The 15,808-nt window shown below is 40.9% G+C and overlaps 1 protein-coding gene across 1 annotated transcript in view; it reads right to left on the minus strand.

Annotated features, from left to right (window-relative positions):
- The window catches only part of Pcsk2 (proprotein convertase subtilisin/kexin type 2), a 275,337-nt gene that overhangs the window by 115,380 nt on the left and 144,149 nt on the right, over positions 1-15,808 (minus strand). The window contains exons 3-4 of the mRNA XM_004840850.4: positions 5,853-5,966; positions 3,822-3,930 (exon numbers count right to left, since the gene is read on the minus strand). Of these exons, the coding sequence (XP_004840907.1) occupies positions 3,822-3,930; positions 5,853-5,966 (223 nt within the window). The remainder of the gene's footprint in view (positions 1-3,821; positions 3,931-5,852; positions 5,967-15,808) is intronic.

Below are 15,808 nucleotides of genomic sequence, written 5' to 3' on the forward strand. Positions count from 1 at the left end.
CCTTCAAGTCAGAATGGCTTGAAAAGAGGGGCCTGGGGCACCTGTGTGATCTCAAGGCTCACTGCTCAGGGCAGCCTCAAGTTTCTGCCCCATGCATTGAGGCACCCTGCTCCTTGGCTGCTCAGATGTGGCTGAAGCAGGCCAAGGTTTGGCTCAGGTTCCCTGCAGAAGGTTTGGCTTATGAATCTTGATGGCTTTCATGTGGTGGTAACTCTGCAGTGGGCAGAAGCATGGCTGCCTCTACCTAGATTATAAAGGATGCCTCAGAGAGCCTCAAGGCCAAGGCAGACAACCACTGAGATGTGACCATAGTTGAAAACTTTATAAGGAACATGTCCAGCAGAGCTGGAAGACTGGGACTGCTCTCAAGACCCCAGACAGAGAGGCCAGTATGTGACTCTGGCCTGGGGAAAGCACAGGCACAGAACTCCAAGCCACAGGAGCAATTGCATGGGCTGAGTCCAATGAAGCCATGGGACAGGGTTATAGGGAGTGTTGAGGGGTCATATGGACCCCACTTCAGTGTGTCCAGCAGGTGGGACAAGGAGTAAATGACTATTTTCAAGGCTAAAGATTTATTGTTTGCTCTTTTGGATTTTGGACTTAGTTGGGACCTGTTACCCATTGCTTTCTTCCTTTTTCTGTTTCCCTTTTGGAATGAGAATGTTTGTCCTATGCCAGTCTCACTATTGTATTGGAACATGTTTGCTTTTGCAGGATCACAGCTGGAAAGCAATTTGCCTTGAGATGAATGGTACCTGGGGCTTCACCCATATCTGATTTAGATGGTATTTAGATGAGACTCTGGGCTCAAGACTTTTGATTTGTAGTGGAATAAGTCAAGGTTCTGGAGATGCTTGGAAGGAATGAATATATTTGTGCATAAGAAGGACATGAATTTGGGGGCCAAGGGTGGAACATTATGGTTTGAGAGTTTGCATCCTCCAAAATTCATGTTGAAACTTAATCTCCAGGGCAAGAATGTTTGGAAATAAGGCCTTTAGGGTGGTGATTCAATCTTGAGGGCCAAACCCTCATGAATGGGATTAGTGCCCTTATAAAGGGCCAAGAAAGAGCAAGTTCATTCCTTTTTTGGTCTTAATGTCACATGAGCATGCAGTGCTCATCCTCTCCAGAGGAGGTGAAGATAAGACACCATTGTGGAAGCAGAAAAGGCACTTCTGCTGGTGCTTTCTCTGCTGGTGCCTCAGTCTGGGACTTCCCACCTTCTATCTGGGAGAAATAAACATGTATGATTTACAAATTACTCAGTCTAAGGTATTTTGTTTTAGCAGTAGGATCAGACTGAGATAGTTACATTGTAAATATCTACAGCCACTTCCCCAGAGTCTGGTCAATGTAGGCTAGAATTTTTAGCCATTCTTGTGAGAGAAGCCTCAAGGCCACATGAGAGGAAATTACAATGTAGTCACTCTGACACTGTCCATGGGTTTGTACAGGCAGCCAGCGTCAGCCACCAGCTATGCAGTGTGCCATCTTGGTGTCCGGCCTCTCTCTGCACCATGAGGCAGGGTCTGTTTTGCCTCCCCTAGAGTCTGGACTGATGATGCTGGGACCATCATCCAGCAGAAGTGGCAGGGATGACTGTCCCTGAGGGTCCAGCCTCAGTGAGGACTGGAGCTACCCCTTCTCTCTCGGAACACTTGCTCCTGGGAATCCTGACCTGTCTGAAGTCCAGCCAGTTTGCTGGAGACCCCACAGGGGAAGAAGAGGCCCCAGGGGTCCATGGAGAACAAGAAAGGCTGAATCTCCAGTGAGCTCCAGCCCCAGCTACCTCTGACTTCAAGTGCCTGAAAGACCCCAGTGAGATAGCAGCAGTACCCTATCATCCCACAGAACCAGGAGATTGTAACATGGTTGCTCTTTTAAAAAATCCATTCAGTTTTGCAGTGGTTTATTTTGCAGCAGTAGATGACTGAAACAATGGATATGCCAGAAGTTTTAAATAGGGAGTGGGCAGAGGGCTCATTTTTGGGAATCCCAAAGGCCATGCATTTGCAGAAGAAATATCAAGCAAGAAATTCTGCTGGGACTTTCTAAAGGGTTTGGTCTATCTGTGTGGAACAGAGTCAGGAGCGATCTTCTGAAGCATTAGGAAAGGGATACAGTTAAGAACTTGTTTTTTTTTTTTTGGTATGGGGGATTGAACTCGGGACCTTGCACTTGCAAAGCAGGCGGCAGAACCACTGAGCTAAATCCCCAGCCCACACAGGTAAGAACTTGGAAACAGGCACTTACAGTGCTCATAGAGGCTTCATAAGAGCAATGAACATGTGTTGTCACTGTAGTGTACTTTGGGGGGGGGGCTTCTCTGATGGCCGGCAGAGAACACCCATTAAAGAGACTTTTGGAATTGGTCATCACAAATGTGTTGTAGGTAGGCTTCCCCCCAACCTAGGTGCATCTTTTTCTTGGATGAGCTCAGCTCAACTGCTTTGGAAAAGTTTCTAGCCAAAGTATTAGGAAGGAAAGACACTCACAAGCTGCAGACATCTGTCCATGCACAGTTTTGTGCAGAGCTCCTCAGCCACGGGAGGAAGCTTTGCACTCACTTCAAACATCTCATGGGTCAGAGACACACCAAGGCCTTGTTTGTGTGTTGCTCTTCAATGACCCCAAGCAAAGGTAGCACAGATTTTAAGCATGCTGGCTTCCCTTGTTCCCTCCATCAGCACAGCTTCAAAGGCTTGCTTTAGACAACACAGTGTGCTTTGAGGATCTTCAGAAAGAACAGGCTCCATTGTTTCATTTCCACACAGCCTTTACATGTAATTAGATCCATAATGCACAGTGGAGCTTTTACCTGGGGGCCCAGAGGGCTGAGGAGGGACAGTGGCTCAGCCCCATGAAATAACCACAGGCTGGTAACTCTACAGGATCTACCCAGAGGCAAGGACATGTACAGATGGAAAAAAACCAATTCATCAAAGTCATACTGTAGAAACTCAAGTCTTCAAACTGTAGAAAATAAAGCTCTGTTAAATCTCTGGCAGGCATACAGGGTAGAATAATACAGAGGCGGTATCTATAACAAAAGGTTACCAAAGGCTGCTTTACAAGGGTCATTCTAAAAGTAGCATTAAAGTCAAATATCTCCAAAACCTGACCCTGTTACTCAAAAGCTGTTTCATGGATCCAGAGCCACACTGTTTGATAGAATTTTTTGTGATGATTGAAATGGAATTGGTCTGAATTTCAGCAGTCGAAATAACCCATGTGACCACCAAGAAATTGAAATGACAGGCCAGGGTTGTAGCTCCATGGTAGAGTGCTTGCCTATTGTGAACAAGGCCCTGGGTTTGATCCCCAACACCAAAAAACCAAAACAAAACAATTTGAAATGAAGCTGGTATGATCAAATAATTGAATTTTTTATTTTCTTTAGCTTTAATTCATTAAAATTAAAATTTAAGCAGCCATCTACAGCTAGTGGCTATTATATCATATAGTGTGATTTTAGAGAAATAAATGGTAATTATAAATAGATTTAGAACACTTCTTAAGGTAAAGTATAACTTGTGGCCCAATAAGAAATTAAGGTTCACTGATAGGAAGTTGTCATTTGTTTAATTTCTTATTTATTCATTCAAAAATATTTATTAAGATCATTGACGAGTTTAGTGGCCATTGATCCTGAGGAAGGTGAGGATTTGGTCACAGTTCAGTGTGGTCACTAAACCTAGAATCAGAAATGCTAATCCTGTCTCCAATGAGCATCTCTGAATCAATGACTCTCCCAATCTGAGGGCATGCAAAGACACACTTGCTTCCAAATGATGCAAAAGTTTTGAAATACTCACCATCATCCATAATCCCAATGGTCACACCTTTCCCAGTGTATCCCAGTTCCCAGGCCTCTGCCACATTCAAATCAAGGCCAGGAGTGCCATCAGCCTGTCCAGTGTTGATCTGGTACAGAAACACCAAAGCAGAGAATCTTATTGGTTTGGGGAAGTAAAGCATGTGCGTAGGTGTTTGTTTGATGTGTTCAGCAGCTACCTCGTGTCCCGGGGGCCAGTGAAAGGCCAAATCTCCCATGAAATAGCACTTTTGGGTGCCCTTCTCACCTCCCATGGCCTTCTCTCTCTATTTTTCCACATAAACAATTGATGCCTTATGTTTTATGTAAGTATGCAAAGCTGCTTCAATCCTCTCATTTCTGTAACTAGATTGTTATGTTTAAACTCATTCTATATAAAATCCTGGAGCTGCCATTGCCAAGAGACCCTCCCTGATTCAGAATCAAATGTTTACTCTCAGAGTTCTTTGTCTATACTTCATGGTTTTAATTTAGCATGCATTTTCTTGGGTTATCCTTACTAAATATAATTTCAGTATTAACAATATCATTGCCAAGAGACAATTTTATTACCAACATACTAAATGTTGCTCAAAAATATTTGTCCAACTGAATTAAGGATAAGTGGCTCACCCCAGCTTTCACGTAAATTCTGATGCTGAAAAATTAAGTCCCTAGCCCCCTTGAGAAAGAGAAGGGAAAACAAAAAGATTCACATTATTATGTTCATTCCCCTTTTTGCATGTATCTTTTTTCTGTGCAGATTTTCTCAAAGATAGTTTGTAAAATAAATAGTAAAGTCAGAGCTTTAAACTGCACAGTGGTCAGTGGCTATTGTATGAATGTCATTAGTGCTTTTTACAAAAATTACTGGTCTTCATCTTTTAGGCTCAGGTTAAGGTTATCCCTCTCCACCTCCTCTGAAGTAAGGAGGTACATGTGAATGGTTTTGGCCAATGGCAGGTGGGCTCATGAGTCACTTGTCACATCTAGGCATAAACTTTAAGAGCCAGTGTCCAATTTGCCACTTTTTCTTGCTGAAGTGCTTACAAAAGCTGCTGAGGCAGAGCTTGGTCGGCCTGAGTTCCTGAAGGATTATGAAGCATTAATCATATAGCAAATCATTGTGATTTGGAGTTCGTGTGTTACTCCAGCAGATCTAGCCTATTCTGACTAATAAACTCATTCAATTATCCACATTGGGTTTTGAGAATTCCATGTCAAGAAAGCATGAGGCATAGTCAAGCTCTGAAGCTCCAGGAGGGAAACTGTGATGCATCCCTAGCAGTCCACAGGGCTGTTACTGAGTTTTCTCTCTTGGTCATCACCTTTTAATCTTAAATAAAATGAAGCTTCATTCTCATGTGTAAGTGAGTCACTTTCTCCCCACAGTATGCCCTGCAGTTCAGCTTGGCTGAGATTGACTGATCTTTTAAACAAAACCCAAGCAGTCCACATGGATCATGAAGGACTGCTGGAAAACCAGAAAATACTGTTGTCACCAGACAGACTGGATGTGAGAGCCTGAAATCCTACAACGATTCATCCTTGTGGAATTAAATTCCCACCTTTGCAAGAAGCACTAAGAGATGCTACTTTTGCTACTCTAGTCTCTAAGCTCTCTTGCTTGACCCTTCTGCATTCACTGGATTCTTTCTCTTGGGCCTGTGACATTACTGTTCTCCAGTTACTCTACCTGCTGAGACCCGTGGGTCACTCCTCCCAGACCTTTGATTTGACTTTTATGTGTTTTTGCAAGTCTTCACTCACATATGGGTAAGCTTTTTCAGAGTCTAGTAGAATGTGACTTGCCACTGATAGTAGCTTTGACCCTATCAGGTCATGGGTATTTGGCAATTCCAGAAGAAGGCGGATTGGAAAGGAGGTGATAGAAAGTCCATGCATATTGGAGGGCATAGAGAGTTCATAGAGTCAGGTGCTGGCTAACATCCCACTGACTAAGGAGGAAATAGAAATGTATCTTTTATGAGGGGTTGCAGCATGAGAGATATTAGAAATATCAGACGCTTACCAGGTACCACTGCTTTGTAAAAAGAGGATCATTCATGTTGATGTCAATCTCATTGATATCTCTGTACCCTCGCTTCTTTCGGTTAAACCCTTCCTGTTGCAAGGCCATCTTTACCTGGAATGACAAGGCTGGTAAATTACCAAGTAACAACTTGAACATCCCTCTTCTGAAGTTCATTCTAACAAATTCAGAATTCATTTGTAAATAATGTGTTTTTTTCTCAGTAAAAGCAAATTATCTCATGCAGACTCTCACTTTATGATTATTTTCCAAGGACAACTACTTATAGTTGTCCCGAACAATCCAGACATGCTGATAACTCAAAGTAAGTTTTCTTAAAATAAGAATAAAACAGAGAAAAATATTCTCCAGGAAGATAAAAGTAGTGGGAGTCATTAAGTGAAATAAAAGAAAGCAATTGAACATTTCTATGAAGGAAAGGAAACGGATGTGGATTTAGGGAGGAGGAGAGTGAAAATTTCTAGAGGATGTCTCCAAACCCTCACATTTGTTGACAGTCCTGTGTTATCACATTTTGGGAATCAGCAAAAACCAAAAACCAAAAATAACCCAAGAAAACCAAAAACAAAACACCACCAAAAACAGAAAGCCACACCTATTAGGTGGCAAGTCCCACAGCAAAGCTCTAGAAAGTGAGTGAGAGACCTTTGAAAGGAAATTGATGGATGGTGCTGCTGGTCCTGCACTGATAGATAACATTTCATTTCTGGACACTGAGACTGAACCCCATGGTCGTGGATGGAAATAAAACTCAGGAGCTCAGTTAGTTCAAGTTGGCTCCTGGCCACGGCAGGCTTTGTATCATCCAGGAGACTTGCTTTCACTAGGACATTCACTACTTTATCATCTAGTAGTGGTGGCCAGTCTGAATGTCTACAAATGCAAGGACTGGGTGCATGGACACAAGAGTATGTGCTGGATATTTATTATGATTATTACAGTGTTTGTGGCTCAATATTCATTTTTCTTCTTCCCAATTCTCCTTTGTGTTTTTGGGGAATTTCTTTGATTCCACTGGGTTATGTGTTTTTGGGAGTGAAATTCTGGGTGCTTCTTGCTGTAAACAGTGGGGACTGCCTGGGCCTCAGGGTATAATGGTCAGGGCAAAATGGAGCATTAAAAGTTAGAATTTTTTTCTACTAGAGCTCCAACTTCATCAGTCACTGAATACTCGCCATCCACTCTTCTCAGTACAGATGAATGGACAGAATATGGAGATATGGACACCAGGGAATCAAAGTCTGGTTTCTTTCATTTCCACAGAGCAGGGAGGAAGTGGAAGATGGTGGGGAGAGATGAAGCAAGCCTGCAGTTGCCTACTGTCTTGTTGGATTCCTTCCCTTCTGTTTTTACTATAAAAGGCTCTTGCATACCTAAACTAAGTGAGATGGTGATTTGTAGCAATATGAGACATCTTCATCTTGGGCCTAACTTTGAATAAATCCTTTTTCCTTTCACCAAAAAAATAAATGGTCTCGTGTTTTTTATGGGGCAGTGAGCATAGGGGCCTGTGTGGCCCATGACAGTTTAGCATGTGGCTCTTAGTAGCTGGGGAAAAGGGGACCTTCACAGGTACCTTGCAACTAGGATTTGAATCTCAAGAAAGCAGTGCAAGGACAAGGAAGCCTGGAACCTCCTCACTCACTGCACTCTTCTTGTGGAAGATCCCGGTCACAGTTCCTGTAGCCACACTGGGAGTAAGACTGACTCTTCCACCCCTGCAGATGCACCCTGACATCTTCCTCCCAACTTCTGAGCAGAATCAGAAGTGAGCAGAACCTATTTCTGTTGCACACAATCAGGAACTCTGATTGACATGGGATGGGAGGAGGGCAGCAAGGGTGGAGGCAAGAGTGGAGGTAGGGAGGGAAGACTGAAGAGATCCGGATGCTACAGGGACCTGTGCTCCTGTGCCGACCTGGAACATGGAGCACCCTGGGGAGATGAGACCAGCTTCTGGTTCTGTGTTCTATACACCCATCCAGGAGGGCCAAGGTCACTTGCCAAAAAAATTCTAACTACCAGGAACACTATCATGTAGGAAGGCAGGGCTAAGTAGGTGTGAGTTCTTGGAGTTATTTCAAACAGGGACACTATGGCACAGCTAAAAATAAAAATTTCCCCCAAAGGAATAGCAAAACTATTGCAAAAATGAGATGGATGGATGCCTTTACGATGGCAAAAATCTAGACACAACTAATGCCCCATTAAATGTAGATGAATTGTGATTCAAACATGCACATACATATAAGCATATATATATATATATTTGTGTGTGCCCATATAAATCTCTACAGTGTATATGCATTCTCTCCCTCTCTCTCTCTGTCTCTCTCTCTGTCTCTCTCTCTTCTCTCTCTCTCTCTCTCTTTCTCTCTCCTTCTCTTCCAGATGCAATAGGCAGGGATTTTATTAGGGGAGGAAAAAACCAATAAGCTGTACCATGAGTTGACTCCAAGTCAAGGAGTAAGTGATCAGAGTTGGGTAAAACTATCCTTGAGTGCCCTGGGGTCTAAGGAAGCTTCAGGAAGACTGTGAGGACTGACTGGGGCTGACTCAATATCCCTGCCAGGCTCAGTCGCTGGCTGGGAGCACCGTGGGAAGGTGTGGCCTTGTTGCCACATGGTGAGAGGTTTCAGGGTGCACAGCTGGGGTCCCTGGGCAGTTACACCCCCAAAGTCAGCAGTCTGCTCCTTATATTCATTCTCATACCTCCACAGAATATATGCACATATGTGTGGGTGTTCCTTAATGTAGGACATTAAAGATGTTCATTGAAATGCATAGTTCTTAACCTGGAAAGAGAGCCATATAGCACACTTCTCTTGAAATCTTCTTTTATTATGGAAGCTGGAATTTAAACAAGTGTCACTCCAGCTTGGGAAAGGAGGAGCCTGGATTCAGCTGGTGTATCTTCCTTGCTTTGGAGCCACAATGGGGCTTTTGTCTGCTCTGCTCACTAAGGGGAGCCTGGGCAGGCTCTGCTGAGAGCTTCTCATTATATTGGACTCAATGTCATGAATAACTTCCCAGAGGTAGCACCTTGCTTTTCTAGGGTCTCTGGGGAGCATGAGTAACCACCATGCAGAAGTTTAACAACTTGTCTCCATGCTGTTTCCTAGCAGAATAAGAACAAAAACTCACAACAGATTTCATCTTCCTAAATACCAGTGCAGAAATGGCTATTACAACCAACTCAAGCTTAATCAGATCAAGTGGATGCTAATGAATAGACTGCTTAAATTCATTTACATAAAATTAATTTTTAATTCCATAAATGAGGTTTTAATGGAAACCAGTGATGCTTTGGAATGCTGTGGTCTCTGGATACCACCCTGTTTGCAACTTAGGAACCTAAGTCCCTAAGGAGGAGGCTTTCTGCTTCTATTTTATCTTCCTATCTTCATCGAGGATCACAGTTATACTTCAAGAAAGATGATGCCTTTAAAAATATATCTTTTCACTTGTCACAAATAATCAAAAAGCATTTTTTGACAATGTCACTGTGTAACCCTATCAATTGTTTTTATTTCTCTCGGTTCTCATTCAATCTTAATTCTTATTCATACTTAATTTTTACATAATTAGTTATTACATTATAGACACAATTGTATATTCTTTCTTCATTGAGTATCTTACCATAAGAATTTTAATATGCTATTATGTAACCATCATATTTTGATTTCTACACATCCATAGAATCATGTACCATAATTTACAACTCTTTCCTTTGTGTTGGTCATTTATATTGCTTTTTCTTTTAACTGACATTTCCATGACTGGAGAAATGAGGTTATAAACTACTTTTAAAGAACTCTGGGGAAGATTTCATCGTTAAAATTCTATAACCACAGATTGGTGTGATAAAACCATTAATATCAGAGAAATATTTCCTAGAATATAAATTATATTCCTCACTTTAAAACTAAAAGACCACCTAAATTAACCTTTCTTCTCCTTCCTCCAAATTCTAGCCTTTCATATGCAATACCTGATGTAACCATTTGGGCACAACATGAATGAGTTGTGTATAAGTTAGCCATAGCTTGTTTCCTTTCTCAGAAAAAAAATGTACATTTAACTTGGTAGTTAAGTTTATAACCATTTGCCAAAATGGACCATTGATCTAAGTAAACAAGAAATATAGGAAAGTAGGAGTGCTTGTTACTGGATATTGTTTTATTTATTTTATTTTATTTTTTGTTACTAGGGATCGAACCTGGGACCTTGAGCTTGTGAGGCAGGCAGAGGACCACTGAGCTAAATGCCCAGGCCCTGGATATTGTTTTATTGAAAATGAACAAACGGATGGTCTGCATGTCTGGATCAGTGTTTAAACCATACTTTGACTCTGTGTACCCCTTGGCTCATCTCATCTTTCTCTTCAGCTGAAAATTCCCAAATCAGCACATGTTTTTGTGTGTTTACAATGTGCCATTTACAGAGAATACTAGGATGGGACAGAAACCATCCCAGCACATTTGCTTACCACTTGACAGATAACAAGGTACTTTCACTATATTTAGTATTCCCAACAAAACTGTGGAGTGGGTATCATTACAGGTGAGGAAATGGAGGCCTAGAAACCATTGTCCAACAATTAAAAACCATGGTAGAGCAATTCTAAATGCTGCGAACTTTCCACTAAAGCCATTTCTTCTCCCTAAGAGAGGGCAACATTGTCAACCTTCTGGTATCTGGGAACATCTTTTCTTGAAGTGAGTGCAAGAAAAGAAACATAGAACCCCAAAGTACCATGTTTCTGAAAATGCTGGTTTATTAATCTATGGTCCTTGGGGAATGAGGTCATCAAATGGACACACTTTACTTCAGAGTTCCCAAAATAAAGTAGGAGAGCCCTAGAGAGAGTGGAGCCCATACATTCTAAAACACAAACCATAGGATCCACTTTGTAACTGCTGCTTTGTAACTTCTGAAGAGGAATAAGTAGTGGACTCTTGGACTTATAAACTATTTACTCAGTCAGTCTTAATCTGTGCAAAACAACTCTGTGCCATTAAGAACTCTGCCCCTCTCCTCCCTTGCTCAGAGCATTGTCTAGTTGCCCTGGGTCCCTGTTCTCATCTGGTATTGCATTTCCTTTAAAGATCCTGAGTAAATATCTCTGCTCTTATCTAAACTTTGGTTTATTTCTGATTTGTTGACAAAGTCATTGGCTGCACTGCACTATGATTTTCTCTATCACTAAGAATTATTTTATTTACCATTATTATGGGCTGAATTGTTTTCTCCTGAAAGACTGAGATCTTGTGAAAGTAAAAATTAAGATGGCTGCACTTCTGCCAAGATGGAGCAACTTTTCTCTGGGAACCTCAGAGATCATATTTGACAGCCTGCAGTCTGTCTCATGGATACAAATCCCTGTCTCTTGCATATACATGAAAAAAGCTGTCTGGGAAGAATGAACTCACAGGGCTACAGATGGCAAGTTTCCAACCTTGGAATTCTGCTGATTTATTGACTCTTCCAAAAGACTTATTGCTTGCTGGTAACCCTTCTCATCTCCCCTAGAAACCAATCATGTATAGCTTAATGTATGAAAAGACCTTCAGCATCAATCTAAAATTTGTTCAAAATAACTTGTGTAACTAGCAGATCCAATTGAAAATTGTTCAATGGAAGCTATTTTACATTACCTCATTGTTCTGCCTTTTTTTCTCTCCTAAAAATCCATCCCCCTTCTCTGTTTCCCAGTTTGAAAATCTATGTGGTACCCTGCTAAAAACTTTCTTTGCTTTTATTTTAATCTCATTTATAATTTCTAGGTTTACATGCCAAAGATTGCAACCTTATTTACGAATAGTCATTGGAGGTGTAGTTAGTTGAGATGAGGTCATACTAAGTAGGATGGGATTGCAAACCAATATAGCAGGTGTTGTACTGAGGACAGAGAGGCACAAGGGAAAAGTAACTATGGGAGATCATGGGAAGACAGGGGAGGTAGAGACTGGAGCCAAGGACATCAGGGTCTAACAGAAGCTAAGAGAAGCAATGAAAGATCTGCTCCTGGAAACTGCAGAACATGTGGCCCTGCCCACACCTGAATTTTGGACTTCTGGACTCTAGAACTGGGTGAGAATGACTTATGCTATGCTAAGCCAGTCAGTTTGTGCTAATTTTTATGGCAGTCTTAGGAAACCAACACAATCACTGAGAATGAAACTATGTCACAATGCTTCCTTTTCACTTGCACACATTATTTTTTAAAAAATTAATTTTAGTACCCTGCTCCATCTGGTTTGGCCTGCCCACTTGCATCCAGGAGACCACGAGCCCCCCCCCCCCCCCCCCCGCCGCCCGCAGACCCACCGGCTGCCAGCTTGGCCATGCGGGCGCCTATAACAACAGCCCCCGCCCCCACCTCTGGCCTCTTGGTTGTGCAGCTACCTGGTTCCACACTATAGAGGCACAGGGGGACATAAAGGCCATTGTCCTGAGTTGCAGAAGTGAACAACAGAGAGAGGGCTTCTCCCAGGCTCCTTGATGAAAACCGAAGCCCACTGGAAAAGTGAAGAGAATCTCTGCAATATAGGCACACCAGACCACTGTAGTTGCTAAGTTGGAGGGATCATCACCTCCCATTTGAACCTGGACTATTTTCAGGGGAAAGACAGCTGGAACCTGTAATAGAACCTTGCAGAGTTCAACCCTGTAGGAGGACGGGGAGCTCAATTTGGGACTTGCAGCCAGAAATCTACCTGAATCTCATGGGTCTGTGATTGGCTTACTGAGACTCATTGACTTATAACTGACAGTATCAAAAACGAAAATGAGAAGACATTTAAGCAAGTCACAAACTCAGACTTCCACCCCACAAAAGGCAATTTCTGGGGAAAATGAGGTGGAAAAATCTGATAATCAACCACCTGGACACCCTGAACTGATAGCACAGGAAGTAACAAAACAGATGAATGAAGCTCTAGAAAAATTTAAAGCAGAAATAATCTCCCAGATAACTACAGAGATGGTGAGCAGAGTTAAAGGCATAATTAGAGGCTCTAGAACAGAAACAGATAAAAAAATAGATGAGCTCAGAAACATGCTGGAAGCCAGGAGTGCCCAGCATAAAAAAGAAATGGAAACCACGATTGCCTAACATAAGAAAGAAGTGGAATCCATGAAACAGATTCAAACAGATATTCAGGAGATTAAAAACTCCATTGAAAGCATGCAGAGCAGATTAAGAGAATCTGAAGACAGAATATCAGATATAGAAGACATGATTGTGGTTAAGGACCATGAAGACAGAGAGTTTTTAAAAACAGTAAGGGACCACAAGAAATCAATCCAGCAGCTGCTAGATGATGCAAGGAAGAATAACATAAGACAGAAAGGAGTCCACGAAAAAACAGGAGAAAATACAATTGGCATAGAAAAACTATCCACAGAAGTAATAGTAGAAAACTTCCCAGACAGAGGTGGAGAATTGGACATACAGAGAAGTGAGACATATAGAACTCCAACTAGCCATGATAAAAAAACAAATCTCCACCTAGACACATAAGAATCAAGATCCCAGAAACCCAACAGAAAAACAAAATCCTACAGGCAGTTAGAGAAAAGAAACAAATCACCTATAAAGGAAAGCCCATCAGAATCACGGCAGATTTTTCAACACAAACCCTCAAATCAAGGAAAGCCTGGAGTCAAGTATTTCAAGCCCTAAAAGAAAATAACTTCCAACCTAGACTGTTGTATCCTGCAAAATTATCTTTCAAAATTGATGGGGAAATTAAATACTTCCATGACAAAGAACACCTGAGAAATTTCATGAACACCAAACCAGCACTCCAAACAATTCCAAGCAATATCCTAGAAAAAGACAATGAAGGTCACAACTCCATGAGGCCCAAAAGAGGGAAGCCACCAGGCAAGGTAAGAAACTAAAGGGAAAGGGGGAAAAAACCCAACCAAGAAATAAAAGAGCTAAAAATAGTAAAACATCATGACAAGGATGAATCAATATCTATCAATTACAACTATCGATGTTAATGGTCTCAATTCACCAATCAAAAGAAATAGACTGACAGAATGGATTAAGAAGCAAAATCCAACAATATGCTGTATACAAGAAGCACACCTAACTCAAAAGGAAATCCATAGACTGAAAGTAAAAGGATGGAAAACAGTTCTCCATGCCACAGAAACAGAGGAAAAAATCAGGGGTAGCAATTTTATTTGCAGACAAAGTAGATTTTAAACCAAAACTAATTAAGAGAGACAAAGATGGTCACTACATCTTTGTGAAGGGAACAGTCCAAGAGGAAGAGATGACAATCTTAAATATATATGCACCAGATACGAATGCCCCCAACTATACAAAACAAATATTAATGGATATGAAAAACCAAATAAGCTCTAATATAATTGTAGTGGGGGATCTCAATACCCCATTATCACAATTAGACAGATCATCTAGACAAAAAATTAACAAGGAAATTCTAGAACTGAACCAAGTTATTGAACAAATGGACTTAATGGATGTTTACAGAGTGTTCCACCTCACAAAATCAGAATACACATTCCTTTCAGCTGCACATGGGTCATTCTCCAAAATAGACAACATGCTTGCTCATAGGACATGTATAAGTAAATGTAAAAGAACTGAAGTTACCCCTTGTATATTATCAGACCATAGTGCAATAAAATTGGAGATAAATGACATAAGAAACTGCAAAACTCCCATAAGCACATGGAAATTAAATAACACCCTCCTGTACAACAAATGGGTCACAGAGGAAATTAAAGAAGAAATTAAACAGTTTCTACAAGTAAATGATAATGCCAGTACAACATACAGGAATCTATGGGACACAATGAAAGCATTTTACGAGGGAAATACATAGCAGTCAATGCCCATATTAGGAAAACAGAGAGAGAACTCAAATAAATAACCTAATGCAGAACCTCAAGCTCCTAGAAAAAGAAGAGCATAACAAACCCAAAACTTGTACAAGAGAGGAAATTATAAAGATCAGAGCAGAAATCAATACAATGGAGACTAAGAGAATGATACAAAAAATTAATAAATCAAAGAGTTGGTTTTTGAAAGAATAAATAAAATCAACAAACCCTTAGCCAACCTTATCAAAAAAAGGAAAGAAAAGGCTCAAATCCATGCAATCAAGAATGAAAGAGGTGAAGTCACAACAGATCCAGCAGAAATCCAAAGCATCATCAATACTTACTTCAAGAACCTGTACTCTAATAAAATGGAAAACCCAGAAGAAATGGACAGATTCCTAGATACATACGAATTGCCAAAGTTAAATGAAGAAGATATAGAAATTCTCAACACCACAGTTACAATGAGTGAAATTGAAAAATGTAATAAAAAATTTACCAACAAAGAAAAGCCCAGGTCCTGATGGCTTCACTGCTGAATTCTACAAGACATTTAAAGAAGAACTATTGCCATTACTCTTTAAACTCATCAAGGAAATTGCAAGGGAAGCAAAGCTTCCAAATTCATCCCTGGAAGCAAGTATTACTTTGATTCCAAAACCAGGGAAAGATACAACCCAAAAAGAGAACTACAGGCCAATCTCTCTAATGAGTATGGATGCAAAAATCCTCAACAAGATACTGGCAAACAGAATACAAAGGGTCATCAAGAAGATCATACACCCTGACCAAGTTGGATTTATCCCAGGGATGCAAGGTTGGTTCAACATTCATAAATCAATAAATGTAATACACTATATAAACAGAGTCAAGGACAAAAACCATATGATCATCTCAATAGATGCAGAAGAGGCATTCTACAAAATCCAACACCCATTCATGATAAAAACCCTAGAGAAAATCGGAATAGAAGGTCTTTATCTCAACCTGATTAAGGCTATCTATGAAAAACCAACAGCCAACATCATACTAAATGGTCAAAAACTGAAAACTTTCATACTAAAATCAGG

This window comes from Heterocephalus glaber, unplaced genomic scaffold (assembly GCF_053883595.1).
Source record: "Heterocephalus glaber isolate CG9 unplaced genomic scaffold, H.glaber_assembly_v1.0 deba00001532, whole genome shotgun sequence".
NCBI classification, from domain to species: domain Eukaryota; kingdom Metazoa; phylum Chordata; class Mammalia; order Rodentia; family Bathyergidae; genus Heterocephalus; species Heterocephalus glaber.